Genomic DNA, 26070 nt, shown 5'->3' with positions numbered 1-26070 from the left:
GTCTGCTCTGCCTTTGGAACTGGAGGGCTAAAGCTGTGCTTGCAGGAGAAATGACAGCAAGTTTGCACCTTTTGTCTGGTCTGCCTTAAGGAGGGCTCACCTCACTGCCCAGGTCTCCTGTAGCTGAGACTTTCTCACCAGGTCTTAGGTAGGCTTGCCAACAAAAGGAGGTTCAGGGACATGGCAAGAGCCTGGAGTTAGGAACAGTAGAAGCTCTTTCGTACAGAGATGTGACTGAGGAGGCCATGTGAGTCCCAGGCATGGTGGAGCCACTGCTGGCCACTTTGCCTAATTGCTGAGTGGGTCCGAGGGACATCTCCCCATGTCTTTGCTTTTTCTAGTTTCTTTCAGACGTGGGCTTGCGAGGGTCCTAGGAGGTCTTGGGTGAGAGGTCAATAGGTACATAGGGTCCAGAGAGCAGAGGGGAGGTGGGGTAATGGCTTGTTGGGGTCTGCTGCAGAGTGACAGTCACAGATCCTTAGACTTCTCTTGACTCCCTGCTGGTGGTGAGACCCAAGTCCAGAACTTAGCTCAGGTTGCTGGAGTCTAGAGAGGTGTGAGGCCCTGTAGTGGCCTAACAGAGGAGCCTGGAGTGTGGGGTGAGGTCAGGGAAGCTCTGGAGTGTCACTGATGGGTGGGGGTGTGGTAGACCCTGTCCAGTGCTCTCCAGTATTTGCCAGCCTGGTTTTTTAAGAGTGACCTCTGATAACCTCTGGGAAATATCTGCTTGTTGAGGGAGACAGTTCAGAGCAAGCAGAAGTGTGTCTGTCGGCAGCAAAGACAGGGCAGGAGCGCTGAGGCTTTGTCTAGGCTTGCTGCTTTGGGGTGGTTTCCTTGTAGCAGGACAGGTCTCAGGTCTCACTAGTAGTCCATTCTGGCTTCACATTTACAGTCCACCAGCCTTGTCTCCTGAGTGCTAGGATTCCAGGCACAAGGCCAGCTCAAGGGCTTCAATATTAGGACTTTTCTGGAACCTAGAACAGAATCCATTTGGAGGGATGGACAGGCTGGAGGAAGGTGGCAGATGAGGAGCCCTGTGCTCTTTGTAGTGATGGAAAGAAGACTTTTTGCATTCTTTCTTCTAAACCAGTTTTTTAAAACATATTTGAAACTCCTCCGTCTCTGCACCCAGTACAGGTGGTGTTTGCTTTTGCAGGGCAGTAGGCAGAGCCGCTGCAGGGTTTAAATGGACCCCAGCTGTGCACACCACCCTGTGTCTATAGCCACACTGAGGGTTGGCCATGTCTTTCATGTGTTTGTACCACAGCAGGGACCTCCTGTACTTTGCAGACAGATGGCACCTTGGTATCACCAAGCCTAGCCTGGGCGTCTGTAGCTGCTCCTTTCCTCTCACAGGCTGTAGCCCTCTGTAATTCTGGGGCCCTGCCCCCTGGGGTCTTGCCTTCAGTGGCCTCCTTTAAGAATACTGAACATAAATTGGGAAGTGGTGCTTAGGGAGGCAGAGGCAGGCGGATCTCTGAGTTCAAGGCCAGCCTGATCTACAGAGTGAATGCCAGGACTAGACAGAGATACCCTGTCTCTGTTTAAAAAAGAATGCTGGACTGTGGAGCAGGTGAGATAGCTCAGTGTACAAAGGCATTTGCCAGTGACCTGCAAGTTGTTTTCTGACCTCCAGATGTGCATGTGACATGTGGCACCCCTCACCCCCAAATATTTGTAAAAATTACTGGATCATCTAGGAAAGGGCAGAGTGGAAGCAGTGCTGCAGGCCATTCTTTTTGCTCAACTGCAGGGCACCATGGGACAGTTCTACAAGTGGGTATGGTCCCTAAGGTGAATGAGTGTGTGGCAAACCCATAGGCAGTTGCCACTGGAATGCTGGCTTGTGTACTGTATGGCAATCTGTCTTTGGAGACTTGAATTATCACAGTTTCTTCCAAAGTAACAGTTGCCTGACCCATCCCAGAGGTCCCCCTGAGCGATCCAGACTTGGTGCCAGCCCCCCCCCCACACACACACACACTCACAGGAGCCCTTCCTGAGATGAGATTTAGGGTGCCAATGCCCCCCCACAGGAGCTCTTCCTGAAATTTAGGGTGCCAGTGGTGACTTACAGGCTAAAACAGTTGTGGCCACCTGTGCATGGGTATGGAAGGGACAGAAAGATAAGAGGATTGTCCACTACCTAAGAAGAAGGCTAGCCAGGAAGTCACTTGGTGCTCACATGGGGTCTGTGCAAACAATGTGCCCAGCCTAACCGCAAGTCTCTCTTTTAGACCCAGGAGGCCCGGGAGATCCTGCATTTCCACTACACCACATGGCCTGACTTTGGAGTTCCCGAGTCACCTGCCTCCTTCCTCAATTTCCTTTTCAAAGTCCGAGAGTCGGGCTCCCTCAATCCGGAGCATGGCCCCATTGTGGTGCACTGCAGCGCTGGCATCGGCAGGTCGGGGACCTTCTGTCTGGCTGATACCTGCCTCTTGCTGGTGAGGAGGCTGTGCAAGCCCAGGAAGAAAGGGAGCGTCGTTGAGCCCACCCTGTCGCTATCCACAGACACTCTTCTTGGGGGATGCTCTCTTGTAGCCTTTGCCTTCGCCAGTTTCCATGGCAGTGGCTCGGTCCCTTCTAGCTTTGTTCCCAGAGCACTCCCAGTTGTCACGGCAGCCAGCCATCCCAGAATCCCCATAGCTCATGTTTAGAGGGTCCCAGTTTGCTGCATTTTTCTCCCATTTTCTTGAGTCCTTTACCAGCCCTCTGTGACTTTCCTCTGACTGACCCAGTCTTCTTGCCTTGCAGATGGACAAGAGGAAAGACCCCTCTTCTGTGGATATTAAAAAAGTGCTTCTGGAGATGCGCAGGTTTCGCATGGGGCTCATCCAGACGGCCGACCAACTGCGCTTCTCCTACTTGGCTGTGATCGAGGGTGCAAAGTTTATCATGGGTGACTCCTCAGTGCAGGTCAGTGCTGTTCTGCTTAGCACACGTGTGTTGGTGTTGGGGCTCAGATTATAGCTGAGGATAGACCATGCAACCTGTGCACATACATCAAGACTTATCTTTGAAAGTAACTCCAGGTGTAAAAGATCCAACTCTGGGGCTGGAGAGATGGCTCAGAGGTTAAGAGCACTGACTGCTCTTCCAGAGGTCCTGAGTTCAATTCCCAGCAACCACATGGTGGCTCACAGCCATCTGTAGTGAAATCTAGTGTCCTCTTCTGGCCAACAAGCATACAGACAGACAGACAACACTGTATACATAATAAATAAATAAATAAATAAAAGGTCCAACTCTGTTGAGGACTCCCTTTTGCATGTGCCATTGCTAGAGTCACTAAGTGGGCCGCCCTTCTGCCTGCCAGGTGCCCTGCAGAGCCCTCAGCAGAAGAGCAGGCTTGGTTCCCTAAAGACTGTCCCAGCTCTTTGGAAATGGAGGCAGGATGGCAGGAGTCCAAGGCCTGCCTGGCCACCTGAGACCCCACCTCAGAAAGAACAGATTTACCTCCCAGATAATTGCCTAGAACCAAGACCCCCCAGAGCTACTGCTGAGCTGTTGGCTGCTCACCTGGGGAGACCCAGAACAAGCACTCATGGGCTTCTGTCACTGTTCTCCCAGGATCAGTGGAAGGAGCTCTCTCATGAGGACCTGGAGCCCCCACCCGAGCATGTCCCCCCACCTCCCCGGCCACCCAAACGTATCCTGGAGCCTCACAATGGGAAATGCAAGGAACTCTTCTCCAACCACCAGTGGATGAGCGAGGAGACCTGTGAGAACGAAGACAGCCTGGCCAGAGAGGAATGCAGAGACCCCTTAAGTGCTGTGCATAGCATGAGCAGGTGATGGAGGGGCCTCTATCCTGGCAGAAAGTGCCCATTGCCCCTGGGTGTCCCTATGCAGTGACAGGTTATAATGGGATTCCAGTGCCACCTTGTGGTGCTTGTCTGATCTGCTCAGTTTAAACTGGGCAGGTGTTGCAACTTGCTTGCTCACCGTGGTTGAGCACCCACTGGTAACCGAAGCACTGAGCTGATAGATAGTAGACCTGTGCTGCAAGACTCTCCACTTGGAGAAGGGGCGTGTGCATAGCAGTGTGTGGTGGAGTAGGGAGGATAAAGAAAGTGTGCGCCTGTAGGAAGTAGCACGTGAGCCAGCTCCTGGGGCAACTGTCTCTTTCCTAGAGGGCAGTTTGGAGGTGTGGCACACACAGTCTGGCTCTCACAGTAGGACCCACCCAGAGCTCTGAACACAGTGTAGAGAGGCGTGGCTGGCTGCACTCATTCTAGCATCCTTGGTCATAGAAGATACAGAGCTACCAGTGTACCAGGACTAAGGAAGCCATGTTTCCCCTGTAACTGGGATATGGACCTGAGCTCATCTTTGGCTACAGCTAGGAGTTTCCATTTCTGATAAAGCACATACATTGGTGGGCTGCAGGTGACTTGAATGAAGCCCAGCCCTGGCCATGGGTATTGCCCAAGGTCCCCAAGAGCTAGAAGACAAACAGGCTGCTGTCTGTGCTGACCTTCCCACCCAGTGCAGCATGAATGGCTTGCTTCTCCAGAATTCCTCCTTCGTGGTAACGCCCTTGTCCATCTTCTCGAGGTGAATAACCTGCCTCTTCCCCTCTCCCCAGCGTGAGTCAAGACACTGAAGTTAGAAAACGAGTGGTGGCTGGAGGTCTTCAGGGCGCCCAGGCATCTGCTCCCACCAAGGAAGAGCTATCCCCAACGGACGAGGAACAAAAGGCACACTGGCCAACTCACTGGAAGCCCCTCCTGGTCAACGTGTGCATGGCCACGGCCCTGGCGACTGGTGCGTACCTCTGCTACCGGGTGTGCTTTCACTGACGGACTGCTGTGAGCGCGAGTGTGCTGGGCACTTCTGCTGCCCAGCTTAGGATTCGGTCTGCGGCGTCTGACCCACTGTTGGGAACAGCTCGCAAGCCTGTGGTGGAACTGGAAGGGCCAGCCCCAGGAGGGGCATCAGTGCACTGGGCTTGGCAGGAGCCCCATGGTCCCAAGAACAGTCTAATCTCAGGGCCTTCACCTGTTGAGGAGAAGTAGAGGAAATGCCAAATACTCTCACTCACTCGCTCTCACCTCACTCCTCCCCTTTCTCTCTCTGTTCATTTGTTTTTGGAAAAAAAATTACAACACATTGTTGTTTTTAACATTTATAAAGGCAGGTTTTTGTTATTTCTGGGGAAAAAAAAACGCTAGGCACTCATGAGATTCTCTTGTGCCCTTTTGCGTGTGATTAGATTCATGATTTACATCGATTTCCCAAATGGTCAGGATGTAAAGCTCCTGCTGGCTTGGGCACCCCCGCTATGTACTCTGAGCTGCCAGGTGTCCTGGAGCCGCCCTGTTGTGAGGAGAGCAGCACAGGCTGCCTCTAAACAGCAAGCCCGGTTCTGCTTTGCTCAGGTGTCCCCGCTGCATTTCCAAACTCACCTGCACCCTTCCCCTCCTTGTGACAGCCATCTTGCTGATATCCTCAACATCCCATCCCTATAAGTGAGTTTCCCTGGGGCCCTGCCTCAGGGTCAAGTTCATCTTAGGTGGCTGCCAGCACTCACCCTGCGGTTTCCATTTCATTTGGAAAGTAAGCACCATTGTGGTAGAACCCACACTGCTGAGGTGCAAGCATGACTGACAGGCGGAGGAAGGAGCCTTGGTGTCATGGAAGCCACCTCCCAGGACTGTTACCAACCTCTGAAACATTCAGTCCTGTGCCGGTGATCATTCTTGAAGGCATCAGCTGATTTTTGCAAGACTTTTTCCTTAGTGGTGCTTTTCAGAGTCAGGACTCATAAAACACCACCGAGCTTGCCATGGCTGCCTCCAGTGCTATAGTGGCCAGGCTGTGGGGAGGCGCGCGTTCTGGAGCATCCAAGGCACGCGCTTTCATGGGGTTGCTACCCAGCAGCACAGCTTGCCCTCCAGCCTCTTGGCCGCAGGCCAAGTGGCCATGCCGGGGAAGGAGAGCCACTAGCCAGCCGAGCAAGCTGCCAGGGAGGCTTGTTCACACAGAGCCACCACCTCCTTCAGCCATGTATCTCCCTTTCTGCTTTCTCCTTCCTGGAGTCCCAAGCCCACGATGGTGAGGAGTGCAAGGGAACAGCAGAGCAGAGCACTGGCTCAGGCAGCATGAGGCCCCACACCTCCCTAGAAACCACCCCGCTCTTTATTTATTCACCTTTCCCAAAGGCGTCCTCACTGCGTGAGCACGCCCTTGAGCTGATGATGTAAGGTGTCAGCCTGGCACCTAGGGCTCTGTCAAGTACAATATCAGATGAGTCCTGGGCTTGAGACTGACGGGAGCCACTGTACAGCCAGAGCTAGGGCCAGGAGCCGGGGCTGTAGGACATTGGGAGCTATTGAGCTTCAGGAACATGGGACAGTGTGGGCATGTGTAAAGGCCCTGTGGCTACTGATGTGATGTGCGAGAATGAGACCTGGGCTTTCTCCCCATGACCTTGTAGATCCCGTTCCCAATCTCCACTTCCCCTGAGAGTTCGAAAACATGAAGGCTCCTGCCCTGGTGGTACCATGTTCTTGACATGGGGAATTTTGATGCCCACTCAATAGCAGCCCATGTCCAGCCACCTCTGCATACTGTGACCAGATGTGGCCATGGTTGAGTAACTGCCTCTCTGTGGAAGCAGTTCTGTCCAGTGCGATACTGCCTCGCTCCTGCAGGACACCCCAGGCTCGCTGGCCTGCCCTGCCAAGCCCCACCGCACCTCAGACATTCCACGGTCACACCTCATTCCCAGGGCCCTTCCACCTCTGGAATCAGTCCCTCCATTCCAAGTTCACGCTCTTCTGGAGCAGGCCAAGATTGGAAGCAAGGGAACAGCCTGGGTGACATCACTGGCCCGGGTCACCTTGCCCAGAGGCGTGTCATTCTTGAGCCTGGTAGAGACTGATGATGGTGCTCATGACTCTTCCTGTGAGGGACACCAAGACCTCCACATTGGGTGGCTTTTTTACAATAAGAAGCGAAGGCAGCTGGAAATCCAAACTGCCTCTTGCCAGCATTTCACATTTTGCCTTTCACCCAGAGAAGCCAGCACAGCCACTGGTGGGAATGGTGGTGGCCTTGCCCACAGAGCCTGGGGAGGTGGCACAGCCAGGGTCCAGGCTGGGAGCAGTTGGCAGTGGACTGTACCTGTAGTAGTGGGGTATGTACAGTAGCCTTCTAGGTGGATGTCCTGGAGAACGGGCGCGCTCCACCCCGTTGCCTGTGTTGGAGGTAGCAAGCTGCTGTATGCCTTAAACCAATATTTACTCAGCAGGTCGTTCTTCTTTTTTTTTTTTTTTTTTTTTTTTGGATGGCCATAGAATAAACCATTTTTACAAAATAAAAACCAGTAACAACAAAAAAGTTTTCCGATATAGTACCTTTGCAGGTGTGTGGGGTGGTACATGCCCCGGTGGGGGTGTCTCAGGGTCTTCTGTGACCTCACAAAACTGTCGGACTGCACCATTTCCAACTTGCCGAATCACTAATGGGTCTTCATTTTAGTTGCAACAATAAATGTTTTTAAAGAACATAGATGTGAGATGTTTCCTGTTTCTTTACCTGACAGACCTGAGTCAGGATGGGCAGCCATCTATTCGTCCCTAACCGCATGAGGTAGATGTCTGCCCTGCAGGGTTAGCGTGCTCTGGGTTGCGAGTGCTAGTGGCTGGCCAGCCTGCCTTCACTCAGGACCTCCACACTGTTCTTTCAGGAACCCGCCCTTTGGCACACATTGCAGTACTTGAACAAGGCCCACAGGCATCACTGGAGTCCCTGTTTCAGGCTCCACACCACACCTCGGCCAGCTGCCTGTCACACACCATGGTCATCCCATCTCAGGACATCCATAATGCCACATTTGATGTGTACATGACAGAGATTGAAATGAGACCCAAAAGTTCGTGTACAAGACTCAGCATATAGGGTCCCCAAGTGACTGTTTCAGTTCAGACTTTGCGAGTGACAGATGTGGTAGAAAGCACAGCCCTACCTTTAAAGCCACCACAAGAGGCAGAGAGATCTGTGTGTTCAAGGCCAGCCTGATCTACAGAGCAAATTCCAGAACAGCCAGGGCTACACAGAGAAACTGTCTCACCGCCTCCCCCGCCCCCCAAAAAAAGAAAAAGCAGAGCTCTGTACCTCTCAGTTTCACAATTTCTTGTGCAGTAAGTGGTCCCCGCTATGATCCTGGCACCCCAGAACCATGGAAGTGCTGTGCCCACTGTCCCAGCGGAAAGCTTCAGGTATGGGACAGACCCCGTCAGGTAAAGGCTTGCAAAGGCCTGGGGTATTCTCAAAGTGTCCCCAGAGGAGGGCAGTCTGCCATGAACGTGGGAATCAAGTGTAGCAAGGATCCCCGATGGGTTCTACAGAGTCCTGTGGTTTCTGCCACCCTCTCCCGCCTGGCTGTACAGACACAACCTTATCTATGTGGGCAGTACGGTAAACCATACACTACAGAGGTTTTAATTGAGATTTTAGAGAATGAACATGAATGAGACAAATAAATACCAAGATAAGTCAGCACACATGGTCCACCTAACTAAATGGGGTTGTCTAAGTCAGCCCTGAGAGCCACTCGGCCCCTCATGGACATCTCAGATGCCCAGTTTCAAGTGTTTTACTCACTCAAGTAGGAAACCCATCGTGTGCCTCCGTAGTCACCTCAATGAAAACCTCACCTCATCTCTGGCTTCTGAAGCAATTCATCTAACGGGCAGCAGGTTGGCATGCATCAGAGGTGGGCCTGACCACTGGCTAGCTGTCACAGGGTGTGCAGGGAGCTCGCATTCCATGCATGTCTGTCTTGAACTCTTGATCCTCAGCCAGCACCAGCTGCCCCTGACACTGCACCCCAGGAAGGCAAGACAAGCAAAAACAGCATTTGGGGTAGGCCACATCCTTGGAGGTCCCACATACCCCTTCTTCCTGCTCTGGGAGTACAGCACTGTGCCCTTGGGCTGGGTGCTGACCCAGCTCACACTTGTGAGGGAGTGCCTGGGGTGCTCAGTTCAAAACTCGCCCTATGGAAGCCGGGAAGTGTCAAGGAAGAAAGGTGCTGGATTGGAACTTGGTGGTCACAGCTTAGAAAATTGTAATTTCAAAATCTGCTTCCTGGTAGAGTTCTTGTTCTGACTGGAGCTTTTCCATCTTCTCAAAAGCTAAGCGGCCCTCCTCACCTGGAACACAAAGACATCCATCACCAGCTCGTCACCACCTCGGTGTTCTGCTTCCAGGTCTTGGTGTCTCTAGAGGGGCAGGACAGTAGTCGGTGGGGGTCCCTTGCCCCTACTGTTGACTGAACCATCCACACCTGAAACAGCCTTCTATGCCGGAGGTCTCCTGAGCACTGGCCTGACTTTGCCTCTGCCCACCGCTTGCCAAGGACCATAAACGAAGTGGGAGAGGGGGAATTACACCTTAGCTGTCAACCTGCTATGAGGGGTTGACACTACTGAGCAGGGGCTGCAAAGCACAGGTAGCCTGCAGCCAGGGCCCTAGCATCCCTGGAACCCCACTGTGCTGCCCAGGGTGGGGGTGGGGCGGCTTTGGCTGCGCTTTACCAAATGATAGTGTTGCTTCCCGTGCTGCCACCCGCACGGCCTCCAGGTCCGACCGACACAGGCTGGCGATTTGTTCAATGCTTTCAATACCCTTTGAGGTCAGGAAGAAGAAGATTTGTTAGGCAGCAGATAGACCGCACTGCGTCATCCCTGCACGCCAACCCTGGTGTTCCTGGGGGGCCTGTCTGTCCTTCTCTAGAGACCCCAGTGCAGGCCAGCAAGCAAGGCCACCATCAGCTTGTCTGTCGACATCATCTAATACACCCTGACTGTCCTGTACTCTGGAGACCCAGGGCCTGATTGTCACACATCCACAGACACCGCTCCCATGCAACCTTTGACCCCTTCACCCTTAGCAGGGATCCTCCTGTTGGGGCAGTGCTGAGTGAGTGGGGGCAGTGGGTTTTCTCTACACTGAGCCAACTCGCATGTACAAGTAGGCAACAAGGTTAGACAAGGCGGATCCCCAGCATGGATGGAGGTGATCTAACAAGGTCCCCTTCACCTCCACCATGGGAGTGCAGGGACGGTGGGGAAGGCATGGCTCACAGGCTTGGAAGCTGTCCTGTGTCATCCGGCCCAGGATGAGCTGGAGCCCAGTGTGGCTTTTTATAAAACCTTATTTACAAAAATGCTCGTAGTGGCATTTATGAGACAGTCTCACTATGAAGCCCAGGCTGGCCCCGGGTCATGGGGATGTGCCCCCATACCTGGCTTTTCCCCCTCGATGCATGAAAACTGCATTTTTCTGTGGTTGAGTGCACATGTACGCTCCCCTGCACACACGATGTGAACAAAGTTAGAATTTACAGGTGCCATCCACTCCATGTTTTGAGATGAGGCCTCTCCTAGCCTGGAGCTCACAAGTAAACTGCTGGCTAGCTGGCTAGTCCCGGAATCCCCTGCTTCTACCTCCCGTGCACTGGAATGACAGGTGGGGGCCACCATTCAGAGCTTTTCTGTGGGGATTCCACTCAGTCCCTCGTGCTTGTGGTCACGTAGCCCTCGGCTCATGTAAAGTCATGTTTCGTAGCAAAGTTCAGGGTACACATGTCCCTGCAAGCAAGAAGGATATGTGCCAGAGGTGGCCAGCTGTTCCTGCTGAGGTCGAGGGTGACCGGGCAGCTTTCCATTCCTGTACCTTGTCTTTTTCTCATACACAAGAATTTATCATGTTACAACCTGTGGAGCTGGGCAGGGAGTTCCTTGGTGTGGGACCTCTGCTGTTGGAGTCTAGGGGGGCTGGCTGTTACTAGGGTGTCAGCTGTTGCTACTGGTATACCCTCTACTACACACACACACACACACACACACACACACACACGCACGCACGCACGCACGTTCCAGTGAAAGTGTTTTGAAGCTGCTGCTGCTGCTCCAGCCCTCACCATGGGTGGCCTCCTGTCAGTCACTAGGGAAGACGGGACTCACCCCAAGCTGCTGCAGCGCCATGCACGCTGCCTGCTGGAGCTTGGTGTCACTGTCGTTTAAGGCATTGGTGTAGTACAGCAGAGCCTGGTGGAGGACACCAGGATTAGACAGAGGTCAGGGCAAGCAGGTCCCCAGCTGCTTCAGTGACCCAAACTCAGCCCTTTGTCAGGAGGAGGGCTAACCCCAGACGGAACACTAGCTGGTTAGTAAGTGAATTCCACAAAACTTTTTTGGCTTTGATTTTTCAAGACAGGGTTTCTCTGTGTGGCCCTGGCTGTCCTGGAACTCACTCTGTAGATCGGTCTGGCCTCAAACTCAGAGACCTGCCTGCCTCTGCTTCCCATGTGCTGGGATTAAAGGCATGTGTAATCATGCCCAGCTCCACCTGAATTTGAACCTGCAACCCATGTTGTGGAGGGAGAAAACTGCCTCCTTCAGGTTGCCCTCTGACCTCCAGACTCAGGATGTGGCACATACACTCACAATGAATGAATGAACAAACAAACAAATATTAAAATTTTAAAGACAGCCCTCAGAAAGATGCTGTGCAGGTCTGAGAGACCAAGCCCAGGCTGTGACTTGGTGCTGGGTATATTCCTCCACCTGTGGGTCTCAACCCATCTGGAGGGGTCACATATTAGATATTCATATTATAACTCATAACAGCAAAATTACAGTTATGAAGTTAACAATGAAATAACTTTATGGTTGGGGGTCACCACAACATGAGGAACCGTATTAAAGGGGAGTAGTGTTAGGAAGGTTGGGAACCACTGTCCTAGTGACTCCAGCCACACTTCAGCCTTCTTAAAGCACTTGACCTCAAATCTGGTAAGTGTAGCCCCCATCACCCACTTTATACTCTTTTTTTTTTTTTCTTTTGGTTTTTTTGAGACAAGGTTTCTCTGTGGTTTTGGAGCCTGTCCTGGAACTAGCTCTTGTAGACCAGGCTGGTCTCAAACTCACAGAGATCCGCCTGCCTCTGCCTCCCGAGTGCTGGGATTACAGGCGTGCGCTACCACCACCCGGCCTTTATACTCTTTTTTAAAAAGATTTATTTATTAATTATGTCTAGTGTTCTGTCTGCCTGTATGCTGCCCCAGGTCTCATTACAGATGGCTGTGAGCCACCATGTGGTTGCTGGGAATTGAACTCAGGACCTCTGGAAGAGCAGTCAGTGCTTTTAACCTCTGAGCCATCTCTCCAGCCCCTCCCACCTTATACTCCTGCACACCCAGCCAGAATGCCCATGCGTGCACACCTTTTCCCGGAAGCGCCTATTCCTGGCTGCACTAGCCATGCGTGATCTGGCAGCCCTGCACAGCCTCGGCGGTCCATCCAGCTGCAGCAGGGCCCAAGCTTGAAGAGTCTGGGGCAGGGGCTGCAGCTGGCCCAGGCGTTTCCCGTGCAGCTTTCTCAAGCCCTTGGCTGGACTTGCACAGTGCAGCTCCTCAGTGAGAGTAACTGAAAAGGAGGGGGAGGCCGGTACCATGAGCTGCCCTCGCCGCAGGGGCAGCTCCACGGCAGAGGGAGCATCGCCACATCCCGACAGACGCTTCTACAAACGGATCTGACATGCCCCTGAAAAATGAACAGAACCACTGGCCAGGCTGGGCGTGTGGTACACACCTGTAATCCCAGCACTTGGGAGGCTGAGGCAGGAGGATGGTGAGTTTGAAGACAGGCTAGGCTACATAGGGAGACTGACTCAGAAAGAAACCAGACGGGAAGACTTTGCGGCTCCCATCTCCTCTCCCTGGGGCTGCTCTAGGCTGTTCACCTCCCGCTTTTGGTTCTGACAGCTACAGGGAGAGCTGCATGCATCTGGTTTGTGGCCCAAGCCAGAAGGGACAAAGCCCCCAGGGTGGGCTGTAACTTGCTTCCAGGTCATCGCCATGGCCAGGCCCTACCTTCCTTGGTGAGCTGGATGAGGTGTTTCTCCAGGTCAGAGACACTCTGCCGCTGAAGGTAGCTGTGGAACTGGAACCAGGTGACCATCTGCTCTTCCTGGAGCCCTGCTGTGGCCAATAGCCCACCACAGCCAACCACCTGCTCCAGGAGCCTGCGACACACTGGCAGAGGGAAGGGCCCTGAGAGGAGCTGCACAGCCTCCTCTAACAACCCTTCAAAGCTTGGTGGGAGGCACAGGGATTCGCAACCTGCTTTCCCAGGGGGCAGGACAGTGGGGATGTGCATGGAGATATACAGGGCCCGAACTGTGAAGACGCCCCCAGTTGTAGCACCACCATTTCCTGGGGAAAGTGGCAAGCAAGAAGGACGCTACCTATTTCCAGCTGGCCAGGGTACTTCCCTCGGACTCGATGTAGGAACATCTTCTTGAGCTGGCTGAGGAGTGTGGAAGCAGGGCAAGCCAGGACGCTGCCAGGCTGGGTACATCCTTGCCACAATGCCAGGCCACCCTTCCTGTGAGGAGTCTGTGGGATGACTGAGAGCGAGCAGCTGCTCAGCAACCTGGCGGGAGCAGCCACAGGCACCAGAAACCCCTTTACCAGGACCCGAAGCTGGAAGTGAGGGCAGGAGACCCAATACAGGGACCTCCTCTCAGGCTCGTGTCGCTCCAGTCACCTTCCTTGTCCCCACTCATAATGTCAGCCACTCACAGCCACCCCGATGAACTAGGAAGCTGGACTCCCCAGAGAGGTCCGCAGGGGTAGACAAAGAACTGAGGTGACAGCTGTTGCTCCTTGGTGGAACCACCAGGATGTGGGTGGGGATGGCTTTGGTGAACCCGACAGTGGCCTCCCCAGTATACAGAGACACACAGGTACACAGAAGCCCAGCCAATCCACCCATTCATGGAAGGGGGAGAGAGGCAAGGCCGCCATGGGTATGAAGCTGGTTGCTACTTACTCTCTTCAACCGACCTGGCCTTGCTGACCTGCTCCGAGTCAAGGACTGAAATCATTTCCAGAACCTGCCTTTGCTGCTCTGCTTCCTCCAGGAGGCAGTTCTGGACCATCGGTGACAGATTAGGGGAGGCCAGCTTCTAGAATCAGCCGGGATGCTCCGGTTAGCCTGGTATGTACGTCTCTGCTCTCAGCTGCCCACACTTGCTCTATCCCAGAGGTGGCTTCTACCATGGCCTAAGCACCCTTCTCTTCGTTAAGCTGAGCCCCCAGGGTCAGCCTGCCCAAGTTCAGCCAATCATCACAACCATCGTGACAACCATCGTCACAACCATCGTCACAACCATCACAAAGCAGCGGGAAGACGGCCAGGCCCATCTCCCAGCATTTGGGCCCCTGGAAGTAGCATAGCCTGAAGCCCACCATGTTCAGTTCCTGGGGTTGAACACGTGTATACCAGAACCACCGTCTCAGTTCGGGGCTTGGCTCCCTGAGACCCAACATGGCTCCTTACCTCCTGCCACAGAGTCTCCATGGCATCGGCTCTCAGAGTGGCTTCCTTTTACCTGACCCCAGACTTTTTTGCCACTTTTGAGCCCAGAGCCCACCCCAGCCAAGCCCTACCCTGACACCTGAAGCAAGGCCTTGCAGACTTGAAGGTGGACGGTGAGCAGTGTGTCCAGCTCCAGGACACCAGCTGTGAGCTCGCTGGGTGACACCTTCAATGACGGCCGAGGAGGTGGGGGACTGTCCTTCCTGAGGAGACAAAAGAAATGAGTGACCAGTTAGCAAGGGAACCCCTTCCCTGACCGCCACCCCACCCCAGAGCTCCAGATCAGAGAGTTAGGCCTCAGGTCCGGGAGTTCAGTGGCGGGAAGGGGGAGAAAGTTGGCTGGAAATCCATCGGGTATAGAGGGCAGTGCTACCCAGGGGGCCTGAGGCTGTGCTCCTGGTTGTTCGCCAAAGCCTCATTTTGTTCTTCTGTGAAGTGGGCAGGAAGCCCAGACTCAGGGTGGGGATATTACGGCTCACAGGGCTGAGCTGAACCGCCGCCCCTCCCCCAAGGCCCAACTGGCTCATCAGACTTGGAATCTCCCTGTGGGACCACTGGATGAGAGAAAGAAATGAAGACTGTCCCCTTCTGTCTGAGGTCTGGGGACAGAAGTGGCACTGGGCCATCAGCATAGGTAGCGAGGCCGATGGATGGTGGTCCAGAGTGAATGCTGGGCAAGACAGTTACTAGGGAGGGTGGTCAGCATGGCAGCCACTGAGGTCAAGGTGAGGGTTTTGCTGTGTGCTGCTGTTACTGCCTGAGATCACCTCAGTGGCCATACTAGCTATGTGGGGACAGTGATATGGAAACACCGAGCACAATAAAACTAGACGTGATGAGACCAGCATGGAGCTACAGCTGCCCGGAGGTGTCCCCATGGGTGTGCACTCACTCGGGAGCCTGGGAGCCCCCAAACAGGGACAGTTCATCACTGGCAAGGTCGGCATTCAGAAAGGCGAAGCTCTCCAGGATACAGTCCATCAGACTCTGCACTGACACCGGTTCCGGCTGCACCCCTCGCGGCTGTGGAAAAGCACCAGGATGACGGCCTTGCCCTCCCACAGCCATCCAGGATGTGACCGCCCCAGCCTTCCCCCCCCCACCCCCAAGGCCCCAGCACAAGCCAGCTTAGCAGAGTGAGTCTGGGATGTGGCACTTCCAGTGTCCCACCAGCATAGCCTGAGACAAGGTCACCAGAGAGACAAACCTGTCCCCAACACCCTTGCGACAGACCACAGGGAGAGAGGCTCAGGTGTGGACTGCGCAGGGCAGGGCTTCCCCAACAAGGAGGCGCCACTCCCTCCCAGCAGACACCTGCCCCTGTGCTGCTGCCCAATGGCTCGATGGCTCATTTCTCAGCAAATGTGGAAACTCACACTGACAGTCACCCTGGGGGGATTTAGACAAGGACGGACACAGTGACAAGCACATGTGTGCATGTATGTACACAGACACGGACGGACACAGTGACGAGCACATGTGTGCATGTATGTACACAGACACGGACAGACACAGTGTCAAGCACATGTGTGCATGTATGTACACAGACAAGGATGGACACAGTGACGAGCACATGTGTGCATGTATGTACAGACACGGATGGACACAGTGATGAGCACATGTGTGCATGTATGTACACAGACATGGAAGGACACAGTGACAAGCACATGTGTGCATGTATGTACACAGACACGGATGGACACAGTGATAAGCATATGTGTGCATGTATGTACACAGACACGGATGGACACAGTGATGAGCACATGTGTGCAAGTGTGTACACAGAAAAGGACGGACACAGTGATGAGCACATGTGTGCATGTATGTACACAGACAAGGATGGACACAGTGACGAGCACATGTGTGCATGTATGTACACAGACAAGGACGGACACAGTGACGAGCACATGTGTGCATGTATGTACACAGACACGGATGGACACAGTGGGTGCTTATGAATTGAGCTAGTTATGTCAGCAAATTAGCAAACATTGAGCCATGACCCCAAGGCCACACTGCAAACTCCCAGCCTGTAAGTACAAGGCCCTCGTGTGCACTTTTGTTTAATACCTGTTTTTCTTTCCCGGTGTACATGTGCATGTGTTGTGCATGTTGTACATATGTGCTTGTGCGTGCAGAGGGGTCATACAAGAACAACCTTGGGTGTCATGCCTCAAGAGCTGTCACCTTGTTTTACTGGTTTGGTTTTTATGTATGTTTGTTTTTGAGGTCCCTCCTGCTGGGACCTGGAGTTTGCCAGTTAGGCTGAACTGAGTGGGCACTGAGCCCCAGGGAGCCTCCTGTCTCCATGTCCCCAGTGCTGAAGTGCTTGCCACCAGGCCTGCCTTTCTTTGTGTGGGTCCTGGAGGGTGAGGCCAGGTCTCCCCAGCCCTGACGACAGCGACAGCGTAGTTAACAGTGTCGTGGCAATACCCTTGGGCTCCTGTCAGCGCTCTGCACCTCCCGCCTGAAGGAATCATCTAACTCTGGGATTTTTACCACCAGTCATGCCGGGGCTTGTGCTCGGGACCACGAGCCCACAAACAGCCCTTCACATGGGGCCATGCACACAGCAAAACAGCACAGGTGGCCGAGCATGGTGACTGGGAAAAGGATGGCGGTTGCAGGGAGGCAGAGCAGCCATACGGTCGCCCTCAGCCCTAAAGGAGCACACTGAGCATCTTGAGGGTTTTCCTCAAAAAATGACAGCAGCAGAGTCTGTGCCTTCTTCCCGTTGCTGCACATGAGTCTTCAAGGGTAGATGAGCTTCAGGAGGGTAAGGTCGACTGTGTGCATGTGTGTGCACGTGAGTGTGTGTATATGTGCACTGCGCATGTGCGTGTAACTATATACACATGCATCTATGTATGTGTCTGAGGCTGGAGAAATGGCTCAGTGGTAAAAAGCACTGGCTGTTCTTGCAGAGGACCTGGGTTCGATTTCCAGCACCCACATGGTGGCTCATAACCATCTATAAGCCCAGCTCCAGGGCATCTGATGGCCTCAAGAGCACCTGACACGTGTGTACATACGTACATATAAATACACACATTATATAAATAGTAATAAGTGTGTGTAAATTAGCCAGGCATGGTGGCACACACCTGTTCTCCCAGCCTTGGGAGGCTGAAGCAGGGGGATCTGGAGTTCAAGACCAGCCTTGGCCTCTTAGCAACACTGAGCCCATTTCTCAAGAAGTCTAGGAAGGCTCTGGGTGACTCCCCTTTAGAATCCAAGCTGAAGGAGGGACCTCTCATTGTTTTTATTGTCTTTGGCTGTTTTCCAAAAGACAGAGGGGTCTCACTGGTATTCTGAATAGCTGTGCTAGTTCAGAGTCGTACAAACTGTGCGCGGTTTTTGAAAATACAGGAGTGTGACAGAAGCTGTGTGCCTGAAACTCAAACTGTTCCACACGCAAACACCAGGGATGTGCAAGTAAAGGTGGCATCCTTCCTCAAGTTCTCCTTCCTGGAAGGCTGGAGCAGGGCCTTTCTAAGGTGGCCGGCAGGCAGGGTGGGTTAAGAACTGGTAGAGACCATGAGAAGTGGCGCTTTCTCTCAGCTGTGCTGATGTGAGAATGTGTGAGGTCCAGGTTGAGAACGAAGAAAACGAAACAAAATAATATTAGGTGAGAATTTTTTGAAGAGAGGTTTGTGTTGCATCGTTCTAAGAAAACGTGTCATACCCAAGAATGGGCTAAAGAAGTCGGTGTGTGTGGTCTACATTTTATTTTATGTATTTAAAAATGTAAACAAAGCCATTCGTCGAGGCTAGCAGCTCTGAGAGCCACTGCGGGGGGCTGGAGGACATCCTCTAGCTGAATGACCACTGATGGGGAGGTACTTGGTGGCCATACAGACGCGGGTGGGGGACAGGTAGCTGCAGGGCCCTCCTTGAATTCAGCTTGGTCTGGCCCAAAGTTCTTAATCCTAAAATGACAGCCCAGAGCACCCACCTACATCAGAAGATTCTCGATGGAGCCAGGTTCTGGCTGGACACAGAGCAAATTACTCACTGTGCGCTCCGGCCTCCCCTGGGTATTCTCCTCCTCCTAGGCCTTGAAAAGTGAGGGAATTGAGGGCGAGAGAGGCTCGGCCCACCCAGGTCACATGGGGGTGAGGCTGGGATGCTCACGTGGGCTGCCTGGTCCCTGCACCTGCTCCCAGGCCTCAGGCGGGCAGCAAGGTGGTGCTGCTGTTTAGTGCAGGGCGGGCATACCTTCAGCCGGTCCCTGAGGCCTAGGACTTGGTACTCCAGCTCCCGGAGCTGGGGCTGAGCAGTGTCTGCAGACCGCAGCAGATCCAGGACCTCCTGCACAGGCCTCTCAACTCCATCCCCATCTCCTTCTTCCTGGTCCTTCTGGCTCTGTGGCACCATGGGGCTGTGGACTGGGGCATCTCGCAGCAAGGTCAGCCTCTCTCCTCCCAAGTCCCTCCAGCCAGGCTGTTCCACAAGCACACCGCTGACTGGGTGAGCCAGGCCTGGCAGCAGGCCCAGGGGTGGGGGCTCCTCCCTGGTCCCCTCTTCTATGCAAGTCGTGGGTACCGCAGGCATGGGCAGGAACCCCACATCTGAGGTGGATGCCGAAGTGCTGGTCTCAGTGTCTCTGGGGTCCTCAGAGCTGAAGGAGTCCATCTCAAGTCGCTCCTGGCTCCGGTTCCGCAGGCGAGGGCCCTGGAGCTCACTGTCAGACAGGTAGCCGAGGATGGAGGTGGCCCTAGGCCCACCTAGCAGCAAGGCCTGCTGCATTGGCTGCTGGAGGACAGACTGGGAGGGGATGCAGGAGCAACCTCAGCAGCCACCCAAGGGACTGTGCTGAGCCCCTAACGTGCCCAGGTGCTCAGGGTGATGTCTATCTGCCAAGGTGACTGGCATCTGGAGCCGCAGATGCTCCGTCATGCCCTGACTCTCCCCGGCAAACCTCAACTTCATTGTTTCATCTTCGCCAAGCTCCTGCCTCAGGACCTTGGTGCTGATTGTGCTCTCTGCCTCAAACTACCCTGCACACATGCCCTCAGCACCAAGGGTCCCAGTTCAGATGCCACTGCTCTGGAAGCATATCCCTGGAGACCCTAAGTGCTCCAGTGGTCCCCCTCTGTGCCCAGATCGCTGTGCTCTATATTGGAGAGATGCCGTGTGTCTCCCCACCTAAAGGGGGACAAGCCCTGGTGCCTGGGACCCTGGATGGGTGCAAGCTTGGGGAGAGATGTTCTTGCTGAAGATTGCTTATGGCCTGTGGACAGGCACAGCACAACACTGAAATTACCTCTGTCTGTGGAGTGAACACAGTCACGTGTGGGGCAGCGTGGGGTGGGGGTAGCGCATGCCTTTAATCCCAGAACTCAGGAGGCAGAGGCAGGCAGATCTCTGCGAGTTCAAGGCCAGCCTGGTCTACAAGAGCTAGTTCCAGGACAGGCTCCAATGCTACAGAGAAACCTTTTCTCGAAAGAAAGAAAGAAAGAAAGAAAGAAAGAAAGAAAGAAAGAAAAGAAAGGAGGGAAGGAGGGAGGGAGGGAGGGAAGGAGGGAGGAAGGTCCTTGTGTGTGAGAGACCATCCCAAGGACAGCAAGGGAAATGCTGAGGGTGTCTGTGTGCACAGCTTTCAATGCCCCCCACCCAGAGAGGAAAGGACGGTGGCCTCCGAGGGGACCTTGGCCCTGGGGGCATGGGGAGAAGGTTGCTTCTTTATGGATGGCTCCAGATCACACACCTGGAAGCTCTTGAGTCTCCTCAGCAAGGTGAGGCCAAGGCCATGGCTAAGCAGAGGACACCCTCCTCACACACACACCCCAGCAGGTCCCAGACCCAGCCTAATTCCCATGGCCTCAAGCCGCGGAAGACTGAGCCCCACAGCCCTACAACCCCCAGGCTGAACCCCAAGCAAGCCGTTCTCCTCACTGCCCAGTCCCAGAGCATCTCAGCTTGCTGGGAACAGGCTCACTTACCAGGCAGTATTTGTCCCGGAAGCTGGGGGTGCTAGGTGGTGTCCAGGTGTACAGTGAGCCCTTCCTGCTGCCCATCGAGAACCTGCCAGTGGGGCTGGGTGACACCAGCCGGCACTCAGAGTCCAAGGGGCTACAGAGGAGAGCAGAGACCGTCTGGGGATGGGGCCCAGTGCTCTGCAGTCACAGGCAGCTGCCTTGCCTTTCAAAGTAACCGGTGTATGCAGGAGCTCTGCTGATCTTCCCACAACCTCCACTAGGTAGTGAGTGCCTGGGTTATTTACACGGAATGAATTGTGTGTGGCTGGGTTATTTGCACGGAATGAACTGTGAGTGCCTGGGTTATTTACAACTCTGAAATGATGGCTTGAGACAAGGAATTTGCTTTGACCAGCATCCCCTCCAATAAGAGAGGGCCAGAATCAAATTCACCCCACTTTTCTCTCACCCCAAAGCCTTTGAGTCAGTTAGGAGTGATGTTCATGCTATACACTTAAAGTGTGGTGGGCGAGGCTCAGGGTAAAGGCCAGGTGGCCGCACGACACTCAGCTGAGGAGAGTGCACCAAACCCACCAGGAGGATCCAGAGCCCAGAGGCCTGCAGTACCCCGCCCCTCCAAGCCTAGGGTTGTGGCATACACTTGAGGGGATCCTAGGTAACTGGGTTGGATGCTCTCAGCTCTTTCCTACCCTGCCACACCCACTCAGGGGAGAGGCGTCCTGGAAATGCAAGGTGCCAACAACAGAAACTTTAGAAACCACTGGCTGCAGAGGGAGCCCCAAACCCAAAACAGGCCTGAGCCTGGATGGACCTAACTGGTCGGCAACCTAAAGAAGAACCCTCAACATTCAGCCCCAGACTGGAAGGGATAGGGGACAGCCAATGGCAGAAGGTAGTGAAGAGGAGGCAGGCAGAAGGGAGATCCCCTGAGGAACTAAGGAGGAAAAGGGGCCCAGAAAGGGTCCTGGTTCAACCAGCACTGTCACATGTTCAGAAACAGAGTAAAATTCAAGGTCACAGGAGGTGTGGGGGAGGAGGAGATGAGGCTGCTGTAAAAGTCAGGTAAACCTGGCTGTGGGGTAGGATGGGTGAGGTCAGGGATGGCTATGCAGGAGCAGGTCTGGACTGCACCAGGAACAGGGGTGGCCTTGGTGAGGGCAGGGATGCCACAGCAGCCACTCACTTCCACAGCAGTTCCAGCTGCAGCTTGATGGTGCCCAGCTCAGTGATGTCCACCACCACAAGCTGGGGTCGGGCCGTGAAGAAGTCAGCGATGTCGCAAGTCACAGCACCCACCACCATTGAGCTCAGGCCTCGAAGCTCGGTCACCTGGCCGTGAGGGACAGGATGGTGGTGTCTGGCTCTAGCACCCAGGCGCCAGATCCCACCCTGGGCCCTGTCCCACCTTGATCTCCAGGTTCTCGTGCATGGTGGGCACAAAGGCCTTCTCCTCCTCATCCCAGGTCTGGCTGTCATCCGGCTCTATCCGGCCCTTCAGCCGCCACCGCTGGCGGCCCAGGCGCATAAGTACCTGCGTGTGAACACAGGAAGGGTGCAGAGGCAGCCCCAGGGGAACCCCCTCACCGCCTACCCATGGACCTCCCTCTCAGAACCTTCCTGGTGTACCTCATACTGGTCTCCGGGACAGAGGCGTGCATACCCCACCAAGCCTGGAACACAGAAATGGGCTAGTCTCTCTCGCCCCCCACCCCGCCCTGCTCAGGGACAATGGGGACCTTGGGGTACAAGGGTGTGCCTGGTGGCATGGGAAGGATAGGATTTTGATGGTCAAGAGGGTGGAGGGCATTGTAGATTGCACCCAGAGTGCAATGAGCCCACCTCCTGTCACAAGGGCACCCATCAGGGCTGGGCCTCTAGACCCTGGGACTCCGGCCTGCACCGCCCACCCTTAGCAGGCTCTCTTGGCTGCTGGGAAGAACTGATACCAAGCCCAGCTTGATTGGCGCTCACCTTTCATCTTGACATGGAACTCGCCTAGGTGAATTTCCAAGGCCCCCTCTATGAGACACATGTCCTGCAAGGCCCACAAGTGGATCAGTCATTTGCGAGCCCCACCCCCCACCCAGGAGCCCAGAGCAGGGGCTAGAGAGGCTGGCCCACCTCCATGCATTCCTGCAAGCTGCGGCCCAGCTCCTGCAGGCTCTCCCGGGAGGCGCGGCTTTGGGTACTGTTGCTAAAGGCACGCTGCATGTTGGAGGCGCCATCTCGCAGACGCCACTGGATACAGTAGCATTCATAGAGCTCATCCACCTGTAGCAGACACGCAGGCTGTGGGCCACAACCAAGGGACAGCCTCTGCCCACCATCTATTCCTCCAAGAACTATCTCCTAGCCCAGCCTCGCCCTGTGGTAGCATGGCTCTTAGCCACCACCTCACACCCTTGGCACCTAGGATCACACACACAACTCAGCACAGTAGACACTCGTGATATGTCATGCACCAGTCTGATTCCCAACTGTGGAATGGAAAGTGAGCCACGGCAGTGCCTGCCCTGTGGGTCTGGGGAGGAAGGTGAGCTCTTGAAATTACTTGCAAATGGACTATAAGAAAACCTAAAAGAGGGCTGGAGAGATGGCTCAGTGGTTAAGAGCATTGCCTGGCCTTCCAAAGGTCCTGAGTTCAATTCCCGGCAACTACATGGTGGCTCACAACCATCTGTAATGAGGTCTGGCGCCCTCTTCTGACCCTCAGGCATACATGCAGGCAGAATACTGTACATAATAAAGAAATAAAATCTTTAAAAAGAAAAGAAAACGTAAAGGAGCTGGGCATGATGGTGTGTGTCTTTAATCCGAGCACTCAGGAGGCAGAGGCAAGCAGCTCTCTGTGAGTTCAAGTCTAGTCTGGAGTATATTGTGACTTCCAGACTTCCAGGGCTACATCATGAAACCCTATCTCCAGAAGAAGAAGGAGGGTGAGGGAGGAGGAGGCAAGCCTAAGGGACTCGCTACTGGACTGTGAGCACATCCCTGTGGGTTGAGCCCCCACTTTCCTGTCTACACAGAGACAGAGCCTCCCAAGACCAAGCAGCAAGCCCTGTGTACTGACCCGTGACAGAGCCCCACCCGAGGGCTGAGACGCTGCTGTCAGTCACAGGAGTTCTGCCTAGCCCTCCTCTGTGCAGCTACCCATAACCATCCAACCTGGACACTCGCAACACCCTCATGACACCCCATGGTGGCCTGTGCCACACACATGATGTCCAGTGACACCCTGTGGCTCCCTCTGACTCACAAGCGATACCCACATGACTCCCTGTGGCACCCCCATGACGCTCCGTGATGCTCAAGACACCCACCTTACTGATATGGAACTCCACCTTCCGGACATGTCTCTCTACCAAGCGTGTTTGCTTCTCCCAGGGGAAAAAAAAAAAGCTGCTTCAGAAGTGGCTGCGTTCCCACTGCCCCACCCCCTTCCCAGGATCAGGGCACTGGGCTCAGATCTCAGCGAAGCTCACATCAGGCCTCAGTTTCCCTGCTTGTAACATGAGAAGCCCAAGTGCTCTGCCCAAGGGCAGCTGGGATGGAAGGCCACCTCAGACAGTCTTGCCCACCCTGGAGACCACAGAGGGACATAAGCTCACCTTGTCCAGGTCATAGTAGAAAGCCTGCAGAGAGAAGGGGGAGGTCAGAATTCCAGAGACCCCCTCATTACTGACACCTGAGCTCCAATGACAACAGCGGTGCCTGCAGCCTGCCTTGCTCGTGGCCACGGATGCCCAGGGGAAGAACGGCATGCATTGTGGGCAAGCCAATTCTAGGTCTGGCACTATTTCTCTGTGTGCCCAGGCAAGTTACTCAACCTCTCTGAGCCTCCCTCTCTTCCTGTGTAATATGGGCATCCGTCACTGTAATGGTCAGTACCGACTGTTTGCTTGACAGCCTCTGTCCAGGATCACCTTGAAGATGAGCCTCTGGATGGGAGGGAGTTTCTAGACAAGGTTTATTGAGATGGGGAGACCCACCCGAGGCTGGGGTTCTGGGCTTCGTGGCAAAATGAGAACCGTTTATTTAGCAGCTCCCATCTCTCTCTGCCTGCCGACCGCGGATGCAGTAGGCTGCCCGGCCCTCCTGATGTGCCTTGAGCCAAAACTAATCCTTCTTCTCTTACATTGCTCACGTCGGGCACCTTGTCACGACAAGGATAGAAACAGTAGCCACATGAGTGACTGCAAGGATCATAAAAGTCACACTTCAGGGCCAGCTGGATGGCTCTTGGGTAAAGGTGCTGGAGTCTGGGCCCCACATGGTGGGAAGAGGGAACCGACCCCTGCCCCGCAATTATCCTCTGACTCCACAGGGGCATTGGAGGAATGCATCCCTGCTTTGTCTCCCCTCCCTCACACCAACAAATAAATAAATAAATATAACATTTCAAAATGAAATGAGAGCCGGAGAGATGGCTTAGTGGTTAAAAGCACTCACTGCTTTTCCAGAGGTCCTGAGTTTAATTCCCCACAACTACGCAGTGGCTCACAACCATCTCTAGTGGGATACGATGCCCTCTTCTGGCATAAAGTTGTACATGTAGATAGAGCACTTGCATTCTTAAATAAATAAATAAATCTTTTTAAAAAATGAGCGGAAGGAGCTGTGATTTTGAAGAGGTGTTCTGATACCAGCTTCTGGGGAACCCATAAAACACTCCCTGTGGGACCCAGGCACTCTGTCTTCATTGTGGGGTCCTTATCCTTCCAACACTGGTGTGACCAAGGTGAGATGGGTGACGTGTCCCCTGGACAGCAGGTGGCGCCATAGTCTGCCTTGTAGAAATGAAGACGGGCTAAGGTGTTGTCTCTCAATCTGGCTATCTAGTTATGAAAACAACAGATACCAGAGAAGTGGGAATGTCTCAGGAAGTTCACGCAGGGGGAGGGGGAAGAACTCCAGTCTGATGCGGAGGACTTGATTTCATTTCACACAGTTCTACAGGATGAGAGTGGAGCCCTGTTACAGTGGTGGGTGGCACCACGCCTTGACAGGACTGCTTAGATGTGCAAATCCCTGCCTCTATTCAAACTTGAAAAGACCAGTGGACTTCTGGGCTGTCTACTGGATCCCTTTCTTCCTCTTCTTCTTTTCTTAAATTGTTTTTATGGATATATATATATATATATATATATATATCCTTTCTTCCTCATCTTAACACATTGAATAAATCTTTTTCTGCTTTCTGCTTTTTATTTGACTCTTTAAAAAAAATTTATTATGTATGCCTGAAGAGGGCACCAGATCTCATTACAGACGGTTGTGATTACAGAAGTGGTTACTGAGAAATGAACTCAGGACCTCTAGAAGAGCAGCCAGTGGGGGCTGGAGAGATGGCTCAGTGGTTAAGAGCATTGCCTGCTCTTCCAAAGGTCCTGAGTTCAATTCCCAGCAACCACATGGTGGCTCACAGCCATCTGTAAAGAGATCTGGCGCCCTCTTCTGGCCTGCAGGCATACAGACAGAACATTGTATACATAATAAATAAATAAATAAATAAATAAATAAATAAATAAAAAAGAAGAGCAGCCAGTGGTCTTAACCACTGAGCCATCTCTCTAGCCCTAACTTGGCTCTTTTAATTAGCTTAGGAAGAACGGCTGATGGGCCCTGACTTAGGGTACAGGTTCTGACCCTTAAGTTAAAGAAGAGTGAGAGCGATCAGAAGGGCCATTTAAGAGTCCGGGAGACCCATGCCATGAGCCCCACATCCTGGT

General features: G+C 53.8%; 2 protein-coding genes across 3 annotated transcripts in view; one reads left to right on the top strand and one right to left on the bottom strand.

The window, feature by feature from the left end:
* Window positions 1–7514, top strand: part of Ptpn1 (protein tyrosine phosphatase non-receptor type 1) — a 47585-nt gene extending 40071 nt beyond the window's left edge. The window contains exons 6-9 of the mRNA XM_041670527.1: window positions 2238–2447; window positions 2758–2919; window positions 3574–3794; window positions 4592–7514. Of these exons, the coding sequence (XP_041526461.1) occupies window positions 2238–2447; window positions 2758–2919; window positions 3574–3794; window positions 4592–4805 (807 nt within the window). The 3' untranslated portion in view covers window positions 4806–7514. The remainder of the gene's footprint in view (window positions 1–2237; window positions 2448–2757; window positions 2920–3573; window positions 3795–4591) is intronic.
* An 816-nt stretch (window positions 7515–8330) lies between these two features.
* The window catches only part of Ripor3 (RIPOR family member 3), a 66049-nt gene continuing 48309 nt past the window's right edge, over window positions 8331–26070 (bottom strand). The window contains exons 5-22 of one of the 2 annotated variants that reach the window (XM_041670575.1): window positions 23950–23973; window positions 23662–23718; window positions 22463–22612; window positions 22313–22376; window positions 21968–22011; window positions 21747–21872; window positions 21525–21670; window positions 20345–20474; window positions 18618–19166; window positions 15292–15422; window positions 14479–14602; window positions 13851–13986; window positions 13264–13425; window positions 12890–13051; window positions 12241–12443; window positions 10980–11063; window positions 9549–9639; window positions 8331–9164 (exon numbers count right to left, since the gene is read on the bottom strand). In XM_041670575.1, the coding sequence (XP_041526509.1) occupies window positions 9070–9164; window positions 9549–9639; window positions 10980–11063; window positions 12241–12443; window positions 12890–13051; window positions 13264–13425; window positions 13851–13986; window positions 14479–14602; window positions 15292–15422; window positions 18618–19166; window positions 20345–20474; window positions 21525–21670; window positions 21747–21872; window positions 21968–22011; window positions 22313–22376; window positions 22463–22612; window positions 23662–23718; window positions 23950–23973 (2478 nt within the window). In that variant the 3' untranslated portion in view covers window positions 8331–9069. The remainder of the gene's footprint in view (window positions 9165–9548; window positions 9640–10979; window positions 11064–12240; window positions 12444–12889; window positions 13052–13263; window positions 13426–13850; window positions 13987–14478; window positions 14603–15291; window positions 15423–18617; window positions 19167–20344; window positions 20475–21524; window positions 21671–21746; window positions 21873–21967; window positions 22012–22312; window positions 22377–22462; window positions 22613–23661; window positions 23719–23949; window positions 23974–26070) is intronic. The other variant, XM_041670576.1, reaches the window with a different exon arrangement.

This window comes from Microtus oregoni, unplaced genomic scaffold (assembly GCF_018167655.1).
Source record: "Microtus oregoni isolate MIOR12 unplaced genomic scaffold, Mior012 000020F_ref0000438, whole genome shotgun sequence".
NCBI classification, from domain to species: Eukaryota; Metazoa; Chordata; class Mammalia; order Rodentia; family Cricetidae; genus Microtus; species Microtus oregoni.
This window is presented reverse-complemented; position numbering and strand designations above follow the sequence as displayed.